General features: G+C 39.9%; 1 protein-coding gene across 2 annotated transcripts; it reads right to left on the bottom strand.

The window, feature by feature from the left end:
- Nucleotides 1-1,748: 1,748 nt before the first annotated feature.
- Nucleotides 1,749-14,195, bottom strand: smek1 (SMEK homolog 1, suppressor of mek1 (Dictyostelium)). 2 transcript variants are annotated; one of them, XM_063495738.1, is made up of 15 exons: nt 13,015-14,195; nt 12,781-12,836; nt 12,579-12,677; nt 11,816-12,433; nt 10,918-10,995; nt 10,707-10,823; nt 7,546-7,662; nt 7,323-7,454; nt 6,773-6,875; nt 6,529-6,687; nt 6,239-6,408; nt 5,225-5,364; nt 4,390-4,580; nt 3,409-3,629; nt 1,749-2,855 (listed from the first exon to the last, which is right to left on the bottom strand). In XM_063495738.1, the coding sequence occupies exons 1-15, from the start codon at nt 13,154-13,156 to the stop codon at nt 2,730-2,732; spliced, it is 2,469 nt and encodes an 822-aa protein (XP_063351808.1). In that variant the 5' UTR covers nt 13,157-14,195; the 3' UTR covers nt 1,749-2,729. The 2 variants fall into 2 exon arrangements, with proteins under 2 accessions (XP_063351808.1, XP_063351807.1); XM_063495737.1 differs by having other exon boundaries at nt 5,225-5,367; nt 13,015-14,190.
- Nucleotides 14,196-14,306: the final 111 nt, after the last annotated feature.

Raw genomic sequence — 14,306 nt, 5'->3', positions numbered from 1 at the left:
AATGTTATGTGAGGCCAGATGGAATAAAGTGAAGCAGTAAAAACAGATTGCAATCACTACAGATCAAAACCACCACATTGTCAGGGAGGTATATATTTGGTGGCAGGGAGTATAACTCATAAATTTCAACCTTGTTTGAAATACACCATATTTTTTTGTTTCTTATGAAAGTATGCACACAGTATAGTAGTGAGCCTCATCTATACTATCATTTGTTCTGCTACTTTTAGCATTTGCATAGATATCTACTAATGTGATCAATGTATAGAAAGTTGACAATTGGCAGACAGCATGCTTTAGGAGTGGAGCTGATCAAGACAGCTGTCAAAGAGACTTTTCATTGGCCCAGTAGGAAGCTGGACAGCAGCGTCCCTGATGGGGGCTCTTCAGCCTGGCAGACATACAGGCGGGCAGAGCCGGGTGAACGACTTGGCACTGGAAGTGGAGCTGGCATTCTGGTGAAGCAGTGGCTGGCACCAAGACCAAGCTGGCCTCTCCAGTGGCAAAGAGGGAGATCTCACACATACACACACACTCTGCCACACTCCTGCTGAGGAGCAAACGGAGGCTGGCAGGGAGGGCTGCTCTTCAAAAGCTGCTGTTGTCTGGAGATGGCTTTCATGTGAATGGAGGCCTTAATAGGCGTTGTGCGACGGCTCTCGTTGCACGCTGAGCACCGAGTGATCCTCTTCTGTTGGGTTTTAATTAATAAACAATGTTTGAAGGCCACAATGCACTTGGAGGGACAACACAGTGACTTCTTGGTGGCCTTGATGCTGTTTGTTTTTGAGTTGTACTCAGACTCCCACTGAGGTGACCACATAAACGGGAGGGTGCTGACATTTTTCATCAACTTTTTTTTTTCCACTCCAAAAAAAACAAAACACTTGCATGGCTACAAGTGCTGCAAAGTGCTTTCAGTTATGAAGATGATTAGCAATACCTCTTCTAAGACTGATTAAAAGTACTTATAACCTCATATTAGTCACTTATATGACTTGGCAGAATGAATCATACTGGTATAATACCAACAGGATAACAAGTTCTAATGCAGTCTACTTGCAAAATTGCAGTTGTGTATCTGACCTTGTTTTAAATAAATAATAGCCAGCATCTTTAACAATTTGTCCCCAATGTGGTATATCAAGCCACCCATGTCCCATCCATTACCGTCTCAACAAAGAAGTTAAAAAATGCCACATGCAATACACAGTATTTTAAAAACAACAGCAAGGTATTAATACTTTCTCTGTGGAGGCGTTAATGACTGATTTCAGTAAGGACTGCAAAGCACAGGTGAGACCCACAATTCACATAGTTGATTCTCTCATGGACCAAGGATGCCATCTGGTGGATTATTAGGAGATCATCAACCAAGTACACCCCCAAAAAACTTGAGATACCATTATATTCCAACTAGCAGACAAGGTAATACTTTAGTCCCGGGAATTACAGATCTTTCTTCAGTTTTATCACTATTGCACCTTTTGACCTTCTAGTTTGTGGAACCATTGTGAACCAAAAAGAACTGTCTGCGCTACAGAAACAGGGGCACCCATCTTCTAGCAAGGAGCCAAAAATTGTGTAAGATGTAGTAAAGTAGATGCAGCCAAGAACACTTGATTACTAGGAAAAAGGGTAGTAGGACATCTTACAGCAAAGATCATTTTAATGGTCCCAAATTTTCTGAACAACTAAGTGTACACTCATGTAAAAGAAAGGAAAAACAAAAGATATGACAAAATTCATCACATCTAGAATTCCACTCAATCTTTAATCAAGACGGGATTACAAATTCTCCAAAAAATCTGCAGTTTCAAAGGGCAAAAAGGGTAAAACTAGCTCACCTACTGAGGTCTTTAAAAACCTGTTCAAGTGTGACTGAAAACGTCCTGAACATTTAAAGGCAGGTCTCTTTTTTTGTAGTCATTTACAAAAAGAAAAAGAAAAAAAAGACTGTGACAAATACAGAACATAAAAGAAAATAATGAAGAAACTGCTGGCTTTTTTTCCTCTTCGGAGAAACAACGTCCGCTGAGGAACGGCGACACTGATGACATCATCAAATGACAACAAGGACAGCGCTTTGCCACATGCTGCCTCCCATCTGGTCCTATATGCTAACTTAAAAAGGGAGAAAAAGCAACAGACAAAGAGAAGGGAGAGAGCAGGGGAGAAAAGAAGGAGAAAGGAACAGGAAGGAAGTGGATTCTGAGGAGGGAACGGGGGTGCGAGTGGTGGTTCTAGGTCTGAATTGGCCGACCCGTTTGGGCCACTGTGATGTCCTTCCCTGAGTGGGGGGCAGGTGGGGGTCAGTGGGTTATGGTCCGAGCCCGCGAGCTCTCTGGGATTTCAGTCTGTGTTGTATGTGTTTTTTTGTATGTGGTCTTTTCCTCCAGTTGCTAAATTACCAAACTCATGGCTCATACTGTTTGAGTCCGCTGAAGATTTATTGAGTGAAATTTTTTTCCCCTCTCCAAACTTTCAATCGTCTCTTCCCATTTTCAGACGGTTTTTCCACTCCTGGTCTCCTGATTGGCACTTGTATGAATTGGACTAGTGTGAGGAGCCTTCAGATCCATTCACAGTCTGCTCCTCATGTGGCCACCCGTTGACACTGAGCGGTGGTTTTCATTCATTCAATTTGTTTACAAGTTTGATCGTTCCTGTGTAAAGTCTATGCGCTGAGACTGCCTGAGCGGTGCACAAGATGAGACAGTGACGCTTCTTTAGGAGCTCAGCTTGGACTTCTTTGAGGGTGGCAGAGGGTCTTCTTTACTCTCTCCATCCTCCTCCTCTTCCTCCTCCTCGTCATCATCATCATCAGGATAGTCCACAAGTCCCACCAAACCTCCCTGAAGCAGAAACGAGACACCCAGTTTGCAGAAACTGCAATTATTATTTGCAGACATGTTTTAACACTGCTTTCTAGCACTAGCACTAGCAATCATATGCCCATTACACATACATATCAATATTGCATGCAATTCTTCACAACTACTAAACTCACTGCATTTTTTCCCCATTTTTGTATATTATTTGGTGTTAATTGTCCTCATTTTGTGCAGTGAGTCTTCCATTTTTAGAAATCTATTAAATCCATAAATAACACACTTTCTGATAATCTCCATCCCCCCTCTATTTTTCCACCATGTAAATAAAGTCAGCTAGAAAAAAGATCCTAGTCCAGTGGCACAATGGTTATCATGTCCAGTTTTTGTATTATATAACAAGAATAGAGGGGGAGTTGTGAGACACTTAACAGTATAAGTGTGAAGATTCATAGCTAAATCTCATTTTTTACTAAATCCTTCACTTAAGTGTTTAAAGCATTGTCAACACTGTGCAAATCTTTTTTTTTCTTTTTTAAACTTTGCTCATTAAGAAAAAAAAAATGTTGACAGGTACCTTTGTGGTTACAGTTGTGGTGGAGGGTGAGCTCCGTGCGCCTGAGCCTGGAGAGCCTGGAGACCCTGGCGATCCTGGAGAACCTGGGTTTAGTGAGGCAGATGAAGGAGGGCTGGAGAGGCTGGTTTTAGTGGAGCCCGAGAAGGAAAGCTTGAAACTGGGATTCTGTCTGCCCGACAAGCTCGACTTTCCCAATACTTCTTTCTCCTCTGAGTCTTTCACTGTGGGTCAACATGATGAGGTGATAAAGAAAAGGTCATTCTCTCATTAAAATTCTTTAAAATTTTGGAGGGGTGAATATAATTGTCTCCTCGGAAATCAGGACAGGCTTTTGCAAGACATATTTTCCTTCTTAGGTGTCTCTCACTACTTATAAATATACCTAGCCAGCATGTAAAAACTGGTTCTGAGTGGCACCGCTATGCTGAACCAAACAAAAACCGTTTTCTTTGAGTGAATCCTTACGAATGCAGAGCAATACATTTGAAGTACCTGAATATACCTTTAATGAAGTCTAGTTTGGTTTGCCATACAAGACAATAACAGAACACATTATGTGCAAAGCCCAATGCACCATTTTTAAAAAATCAAAATAACTTATCTTGGCTCTGCAACACCTTACAAGCAAATTTCAGGAAATTCAGTTTGGTAGTTTTTGCTTCTTGCTGACAAACACAAACAACTTTCATCTGGGGAGGAATAATGTAAGAACCATATACACTGGTGATTTCCCCATGACTACAACTAAAGCTGTCAATGTAACCGAGACAACCCAATTACAATGTATTTTTCACCTAAAATTTTCCATTATATCTGTAACCCTGAAATACCCTTTATAAAATCTATTCTTTTATCAAATTTACAGGGGCTTCGCTTTCAGAAATAATCAGCTAGTAGCATTAATTTATATAATTAACTAAAGAATGGGATTCTTTCCAACCCCAATTTCCCACCAAACATCACAAGTTTCCTTACACGTACATTTCTTTCTTTCCATGAACTTGCTAATTGGTTCCATGAGGTCTTCCTCACTCTTCATTTTATCAGAGGGAGGAACAACTGCCTCGCCATCCTCAAGGTCATCTTCATCTGCGTTGAACCACATCTCCTCCTCATCCTCCAGCGTCCGTGCATCACGGCGGAAGCGGTGGTTCCTCAAGATGGAGCGCATGCTGTCAAAGAAAATGCACAGTTCAGTAATCAGGGAAGAAAAAAAAAAAGAAAAAAAGATTTTCTATTCTTTGAAAGCTCTTTTGTTAGCCAAATTTCCACTTATAGAACTAATGTAATCCACAAACATGTGGTTTACATTAGTATACACATACACATGAAGTATACACATAGCCCAAGAAGCTGTTATAAAACATACACCACATTCGTTTAAAAATTAAGTCGATATTTTATAACATGAAATTTAACAGAAGTATTACAGATTAACAAAACAAACCCATCCAGTTTCGCTTTAAGAGTCATAGATGAGCAACTGGTCTATTGCTTAACTATTAACGGTTAGACTGCGTTTAGTTGCAAAACCTTCTCTATAAGTGGAAACTTGCTTTTGTACAGTTGGTGAAATACAAGTGTAAGGATGCATTTCAAAAGAATATAAACTGGGCACGATTTACAACACAGCAGCTCAAAATAGCACTATGACTCAACAAATTTGCCTTCACAAAAAAACAATTCATGAAAAAAAATTCATCAAAATTAGTCATTCAAGATGTCACACGCACTTTTTCCATTTAGTGTCAGACACAAACATTGTCTGTCAATATATAATTAGATAAAGGCAGCAGTCAAGACAAAATCTTCTTACCTATCAAGTTTGGGGTTGTCCTGCCTTTCTCGTTGTTGTTCATACCGCAGTTTTAGGCCTTTAAATGTCTGGACGTAGTCCACATCCTCAAGAGCCTTCCAGTAGTTCTCTATTATATGAGCCGTTAGAGACTTCACATCCTCCTGGGAGCAATGGCAATCAGGAGCGGAGAACACAGAAATGGTAGCAGAGGGGGAAAGTATGGAAAGAGAAAAAGATGGGCAGTTTACAGTTTTCGATAAAGCAGAGTGGAAAAAAAAGTTGGAAAGAAGCCAATGAGGGAAATACAAAAGGTAGATTAGAACTAATTCTAATGAATGCACACATAACAACTGGACTCCGAGCATTTTCAGACCTATAGTTCCTTTACTCTGGTCCAAATCAGGTGATGAGTTTGTAAACCTGTAGCTTTTTCTTCTGTTGTTTGCTTTCTTTTTGCACTGACAAAACCCCAAGCTAACTTCATCACCACCTCCTCCAAAACGGTCTTGGGCATGGTTGTTTTGGTCAGAATCAAACAACCTTGAAACACATCACAGTTTGGTTTAAATGGACTCAAGACCATAGGTGTGAAAATACTTGTAAACCTTTAGGGATTTAGTTTGACAACGTACACATATCAGTTCCTCTGATTAAATATAAAATCACTTAAGATAGAGAGAATACTTTTTTAATGCCTAACAAATAATTACAGCAATGTTTGCACATCAGTTAGCCATACATTGGTTTTTTAAACCTGTAAGACATGACCAGTTTTTTCAGTACAGGTTTTGCAGGCTCTTCAAATGTGAGAAGCAGAAGCAATAAAAAACAGGAACAAAAATCAGTAACACAACAAGTGAAACCAAACATTTTTTTCCCTCCAGCTTCCCAAACCAAGTTAACCATGAAATGTACAGACAGCTATTATGGCTCTCTGACATCATTTATATGCTGATCATGTCGCTCAAGGTTCTTTTGTGTTAAATATATACTGTTGTTTACCTATTAAATTTTGGTATGAAAAATACTCACCACACGAACATACTCAAACATCTCAATAATAGCAGAGTTCATGAGATTGTAGCGTGAGCCGTTGTTGAGGAAGGCCTTGATGACAGGTTCAAAGAGAAAATTTCTCATGATGTAGCGATTGTAGAATTCATCCTTTAGACCAATAATTCTTCGCATGAAACGCAGGGCGCCTGTGCAGGGAGAAACACAAGGTTCAATATTAAGCAATAGATGTCCTTATTTGTCAAACAGACTTTAATTGTATCATTCTCTACTTTGACAGATATAGAGTTGGAAGAACTGTGACTCACATAGAGCCAGGAAAGCATGCCGGGAGGCTGTGAGCACCAATACCCTCCTGAGAATATCCTTGTTGATGATGTAGTTCTTGATGTGATAGGTGTGATGCTCAACACAAAATGTTAGCAGCTCCAAAATCAAGGCCAGCAACTGGGATGTCTGAAAGTCATCTAAAGGAGGAAAGAAAGAACGTGAGAAAGCTAGCAAAATAAAAACTTGTAGATTAAAAAAAGAAATCTAACAAAAACTCAGTACCTTTGCTAGGTTTTTCTTCAGTGGTGTTGGCCAGTAGTGGAGCTGATAAAACATGCATACAGTGCTTGTAGAAGAAGCTCAGAAACTCAGTTTTTTCTGTTTTCTGTAAAAAATAAAATAAAAAAACATAAGGAAACAGATGCTTTGCGGAATTGCTAAATTTTGAAATGTACTTGAGCTTTTTACTCCAGTTCAAAAGAATTACAAGCAAGAAAGTGAAGCTGCAGATATCCTGGCCAACCTGTTGAATTGGTGGCACTGATGTTTTTCAGTTACTAGACAGTAACTTGATTAACAAGAAAATCTGCCTTTTTTTTTTTTTTTACTGATAGGACTATTGTCTTTGTCCAAAGCGCAAGAACCCACAGACATAACATTTGTTCTCTTTTGTATTTAAGCACTTACACATTTTGAAAGCCAACTCTTATCTGCGCAATGGACTTATTTTGTTTTGTTTTGATTTTTGTTTGTTTTCTTGTTATGTTACGGTCAGTGTAAATAGTACATACATACATAGTGGAAACTATGTAAAAGCAGCATTCACACTCACATTTGCAGTAGCAAGCATATTCTCTGGATCCACCAGAGTTCGCAGCAGACCCATTAACTGCACTGCACCACCAAGCTCTGGGTCTGTGTCACAGATCATGTGCTCTATGATCAGGTTGATCAAGAGGATGTCCTGAAAGGCAAATAAGTTTTAGTTTATGTGCATCATTGTGATAAATGGACATCATTCCTATTTATCATCTTGCCTTTGTGTATATACTCACATCATCATTCTGCTGTGATTCCTGCATGACGAACTCTCGTACCATGGAGGGGTTGTATTCCACCAGATAAGAGAAGATATCTGTGGCTGCCCCACGCACCTGAACATCATCCATTCCCTTTTCAAAATAAATATATTTATTATATTTATCAGCAGATTTTTGATTTGCACTCCAGGAAATTTTGAAATGTACTTTAAAATTGTTCAAAAGTAATAACTTTAAAAAAAAAGGAACAACCTTTGTTGTTCCTCTCTCTGATAAAATCAAGAGTGATATAATGAAAACAAAAGTCATGATCAACTTCAAAATCAGCTTGTGTGCACAGATTTAAGAAGTACATGTAATTGTATCGATATAGTGAGAGCAAACAATTCAAAACCCAACTCAAGATTTCAAGAACAAAAACTATCGATTTAAACATAACAAAAATAAAAAGGTCAGTGGCAAATCAGGGCTCTAGAGTGCGACCAATTTGGTCGCAAATGCGACCAATTTTTTTCAATGGTGCAATTAAAAAAAATATTTGGTCGCACCGGTGTGACCAACTGTTCGGGTAACAAAAAAAATAAATAAATAAAAATCTCTGCAACTCTCCGTGTGGTCAACAACAGACACACATTATGCCCCTATCGCGGACTAAACCAATCAGATAGTCAGGGGCGGGACTTCTCTGATTGGCCGTGGTCCAGTTGAAAGTGCAGGTGGAAGAGGGAGGTGAGTAGCTTGAATAAAGCGATATCGATTCATTAAATCCTGAATTGACTTTTAAATATAACTGTGTTTTGCCAGAAACGCCAGATTCTCAGATTAAAGCTCACAAAACTATTTCAACAACCACCAAACAGCAAATGAGAGCAGGTAAAAGGACTCCACACAAAGACGTAAACACAGAGCGGACCCGACGCATCAGAATCAGCTTTGTCTTTCTCGGCTTTCTCACCCGATGGCACGTAGACGGACACGCTGTCGGAGCTCAGCGATTCTGATGCGTCGGGTCCGCTCTGTATTTACGTCTTTTTTGTGCTAGATTCTGAGCTGCAGGTTTTGTCTCTCTCCAACCAAAATTCGCTGAGCCAGCAGCAAAAGAAGCAGCAAACTACGCTTCACATTTGATCAATTTCGTCATGAATTCCCTCTTACTTTTGCTGTTTTGCTTCCACCACGATAAAAATCACACTTCATGCACAGCTCTCTCTCTCTCTCTCTCTCTCTGTACTTCAAGAACAGTTTCCCGTCTCAAATCTCTGTTTTCTGCATTATTCATTCGCTTATTACCCACCAGTCTACCGTTGTTTACAGCGCTGTCGGCCGCTGTCTTTTTCTTTTCTTTTTCTTTTTTTCACTTAAATGACCTCGGACAAGAAAGCCTAGTTTCTGCTGTTCAATACTGAAGAAATTAAAACTTTTTAAAATTATGCAAAATTTCAGAATATTGCAGAATATTTTTAAGGTTATCTGCTATAAAAAGCCAGACCAGAAAAATGGTCTCACATGTATCAGTACTGATAAATGATCAGAATTATAATATTTCTGACTGTCTGAGGCTAAATTGAATCGAATCAGGACTTTGAGAACCGGAATCGAATGGATTATAGAAATCAGTGATGATACCCAGCCCTAGTGAGCAGCCTAGGCCCGACAGAAGTGGATGTAGCTGTGGGTAATAAGAAAAGATGAAAAGAACGATTGATAACTTTTGTGTTAAGTTAAGGCCTGATCCTTCTGAAATTCATAGCCAGCTCTGACACAGTGCCATCAATCTTTGAATGCTGAAAAAGCACAGTGTATCCAGAAAACACATTATATGCTGCAATAAATGCACTGCCCAAGTGTCCCCTCTCCCCACTGCCTTTCAGCAGCATGCAACAGCAAACAGGTCGTCAGAGGAGGCCAAGATGATGATTAAGTTTAACATTTTATACAATATTGACAAAGCACTTTAAGCACAAGATTGTTAGTTAATAATTTAGAAATGAATATTGTCTGTATGGACTGCAATTCCCCCCCCCCAAAAAAAAGTGCACATGTAAAACTGCGGTGTTAAGCGATGCGGTTGAAAAATTTGAGTGCGCCTAACTTTTGTGCCCATGGCAAAAAGTTAGTCTAGAGCCCTGCAAATTATAGAGAAAAGATCCATACAGTGAAAGGACACCTCACTTGCACGTTTACGCATTATTATTGTCATTTTGTGAGGTGCTAAACTGGTTTCCCCGTGTAAAGTTAATCAAGTTGCCCCCCCCCTTTTTTTTTCATTCCCCAAGAAAACACTTTAAAATCTGTAAATCTCTCTGCCTTAGTGCATGACCTTGCTTTAACTCACAACAGTAATCATTAAGCTCGAGTTTGACTCATGGTTGCACTTTAGTAGTTCTTGTAATGTCTAACAAATTATTTGGACAGTGAATCCCCAGTACCCCAATGGCTATATGAGTAGGTCTTTCCTGACCTTCCTCACATACACTTTACAAGCAGATAATATCAATTGTACCACCACACACACACACAAAAAAAAAAATCTTACTAGCTTACTAGCCAAAAAGCCCATCATGCCCTGAAACCACAACTTTGATGACTAACTGCATGCATGTTCAATGTATGTTAAGCCTCAGTGTTTATCGCATAGCACTTCTTTTAAACCCATTTAAACTCAAATTCCATGTGAGAAGTTAAACACACCAGTTAACTGAAAGAAAAAATAAAACTTAATTGATATTTATTTTTGACAAGGGATGCATACAAAAGAAATATGCAATCTTCTCGGTCACAACACTCTGCAATTTAATGCTACAGATATCACATGCTGGAGTCCGATTCTGCTTTCTCAACTAGGTGTTCCTGTGGTATGCCCTGGCAACCTTCAAGTACTGTTCAGCAAAAAATAAATGTAATGAGCAAACTAGCATGTTCCAGTTATTTTTTAATAGAATAATTATAGATAATTATAACAAAAAAAAGAAGATTTTGTTGTTATAGAATTAAGGGACATACTACTAGTATGTCCCTTAATTCAATTTTATTGCATCAGAAAGTTGAAGGCATAACCCATGATCAAAATGCAAAAGGCTGCAACATCACCAAAGCGACTGACGTCAACAGACAAATTATTTTAGTGTGAGAAAACCGCAAAACTATTCATCTGAGATTAATGCCACTGGACTTACCAGAATAACCTCTAGTGCAGGTAGAATGCCCATGTTTGATAATGTCTTGAAGAAAGCATCCCTGTTTTGAGGTTGTAATGTTTGAGAGAATGCACAGAACTCCTTTAGGAAATTTACCTAAAAGGAATAAACAAACAGAGGTCAACAAAACAAAGATCTTAAGAGTTTGTGACTGCAACAACTTTTAATAAATTATTAAATTCTGGTATACCAGTTCGTGTCTTTTGTCATCATCTGTGGCCTCATCTGTTAGCTGTGCAAAGAGGTCTGTCAGGAACTTCTCATCGTCCTGACATCAAAAAAGAGAGATGAGATTTTAAGAAGTCAGTATTGAGAGTATGATTAATATGTCAATGTATGACAGACACCCAATTTTCACAAGTTATAAAGCTGTTATTGGTTTACAATGGTACAAGTCCGACATAATTACACAGAAAACAAAAGTAAATTGCATCATGTTTGTCAATGAGAAATTTCGAGCATAAACAATGTGACCTATCTGGTCATAAAAATACTTTTGATTTGTTTATGCTGAAAACACCGTCTCATTCAATGACATCTACTACCACTTTAAATATTTTTTAAAACCTTGGTTAGTGAACGGTTTGATTTAAGCTTGCCTGCCTTATGGTAATTAATGAAGCAAAGACTCATATCTGTAGTGTTTGCCTTCAGAGCGTGATATAGCAAAGAACACCAGAGTCAACAATGTGCCCGTTTCAGTTTTCCTCTAGCGCAGCATAACAGATTTACACAACACTACTGTGCCTCCATGGAGACAGCCATACATAAACAATGCTGAGTTGACACAGGATAAAAACACAAAGGTCACATGATCATAAAAGGCTGCCAGACAATCTCAGACAGGGTAAAAATACAATCAGTCAAAAATAAAACCAATGTACAATCCTATAATTACTGTAATTTGAGGCTCACTAACATTTCATAAAAGAAATTCTTCTTTGTGAGGATTACAGTATATTCACAAGTTTACCTATTTATAACACTTGCTTCAATTAAACCATTTAATTAAAATGTAGTGTTTATACAAAGTAAAAACAACAACCCCATACTATTAGATCATACTACTACATGTCTGCTTATCTCACCTGTAGCATGCCCACAATCTCCACCTTGTTGAAAAAGATGAAGGAGTGCAAGGTGGACAGCATGTTTTCCTCAAAAACAGAGGGCGTGGGCAGCACCATATCCTGAATATACTGCACCCGATATGTCTGATGAATTTTCTGACGCAGTTCGGGATCAGAGATGGGGATCACCTCCTTAAACCGGGCTGTTTTAGTGAGAAACTCACGATGCCGCCTTGGCTGCGGGAGTGCTGGGTCAAACTCCAGGCAACCAATGACGTCCATTATGCACTCATCAGAGAACATCACCTCAAAGAGTGCAGTACGATTCAGCAGGAAGATGCCTTTCATTATTTCATACAGGTGGTGCAGTCCCTCTCTGTTCTCCAAATCCTCACAAACACGGAACAATTCCAGGAGCTTGCGAATATAGCCTTCATTCTCCACAGCCAGTGCTAGTTTTTCACGCCGCAGTGGTGATGGGAGAGAAGAGGCCACCAGCTCGGCCAGGTCCTCCAAACGGTTCAGTTCGCATGGTGGTAATTCCAAACCTGGGGATGACATGTCATCAAAACGCTCCTCCTCCGATTCGTCCACCACATCCTGTGTGATGTCAACTGAAGGGTCCTTTCCCTGCACCTTAACAATAAAACATAAGTGCAGGCAAACATATTAGCACCTTAGGATGTAACTACATAAGGAATCACCAGGAACACAAATAGCATCAAACCCACAAACTAATGGAGCTAAAAAACTCAAACCCACACAAATTAAGTACACTAACCTGGCATATTTTCTCCCAGATTTCATCACAGCCAGCCTTCTCCTGGAAACTGAGTGCTAGATCATAATTTTCAGCCTCTGACCACACTATCAATGTGTCCTTTTCAAAAGAAAAACGAAGCCAATTTACAATAAACAGAGCAGAATGGGGGGGCGGGGGGGGGGGGAATCAGTTTTGTATGTTCATCATGTTATGTACTGACCTGTTGTTTCTGGTAGGCTGTGTTTGGGTTAATTTTGGACTCCAGCAGAAGGGAACCTGTCAGGTTTAAAACAAAGGTAGCCCAAAATTGTAGGTTACTGCATTTGCTTCAAACAAGTAATACGTGTGCAAATTTCAGGTGATACAGGTGGTTAGAATGAGTGCGGAATGTATTGTTTTTTTTGTAATAACTGAGCTACTACAATAATCGTGTGGCATTCCTATGTTCGCTTACCATCGCTCTCTGCTCGCACCAGGAGAGACGTGCCTTTCAAGCGCTCCACATAGCCCGACGAGACGTGCCCGGTCCCACGGTCATCCCACTGTCTGTCCTCATTGAGGGTATAGACTTTGACTCGCCGACGAGTGTCCGTCATCCTGGCAGTTTCTTGTAACCCGTTCTCCCCTTCCGGGCCTTTTACGGGGTGCCTTCTTCACCTAGTAACGCCACAACTTCAATTCACTTTTTACAGCCGCTCACTTCTACAAGAGTATTAACTAAATATGAAGCGGCGGGGGGTCACTTAGGATAAGTTCTAAAAAGCAACTTAAAAGTGGAACACCTCAACAAGTTTCCAGCAGGATTCCGCAATAGTTGTTAAAATTACTACTGCAATATCTCGCATTTCTTGACGAGCTGCCTCAAAACTTACACTACCAGCACTATAGGCAAGGCGCCACGCAGAACCCGCGTACAAACCATTGTAGGAAGCTAACGACAAAATTAAAGAGCGGAGGACGTCGTTAGCTTACGCGTTAAACGACAAAACAATGAATGTCACTACAATGTACAGCTGAGAACAGAGTACTGAAAAAGAAGCAGATGTTACGATGACTGGCTCACGAAACACTCCTGCTTATATGTACAGTTTGTACGCTTACAGGTAACGTTAGCTATCAACCCTTACGAGTTAACTCGCTAGCTAGTACGCTAAGTACCTATGCTCCACATATTCAATGTTAAACTACCATTTGAAGCAGATTAACTAGAGTTAGCTGTCGATAACATTACTTTATACTTGCGGACAACAGACACCAGTTTAAAGCCTGGAACAATGTTTCTATTCTTCTTTAAATAATACGCCAGCTAGCTAACGTTAGCTGCTATTTCTTCCCCAAGTGTTCCGCCATGTTCTGGCTCGGGGCCGCGGAGAGACCACTCTCTCCTTACTCTTACTCATGCATCCCCAAAACTGTGCAAACCAACAAACTGGAGTCGTATAATTACTTGAAGGTTACGCTTTACATTATACTGCTATTTGCCATTCATTGCCGATGTCTTGCTCAGATAATTGCTAAGTGCCCCCCGTGAGTATTCAGCCATCTTGGGTCCCTTCACAGTCAGTACGGGGTTTCCAGCACGGCAACAACAGGGCAGCCCGCCACATTTAAAGAGACAGTAACAGAGAAAATAAACTGAACTTGAGGCCACGTCCAGCATGAATGGGTCTAACTTTTGCGATACTTACCTGCCAGCCACACTATCATTGTGCATAAAAATTCAGTGTTCATCGCACTAATGGTCGC

This window comes from Pelmatolapia mariae, linkage group LG15 (assembly GCF_036321145.2).
Source record: "Pelmatolapia mariae isolate MD_Pm_ZW linkage group LG15, Pm_UMD_F_2, whole genome shotgun sequence".
Classification (NCBI taxonomy): domain Eukaryota; kingdom Metazoa; phylum Chordata; class Actinopteri; order Cichliformes; family Cichlidae; genus Pelmatolapia; species Pelmatolapia mariae.
The sequence above is the reverse complement of the archived record's forward strand: the minus strand, read 5'-3'. Positions and strand labels throughout refer to the sequence as shown.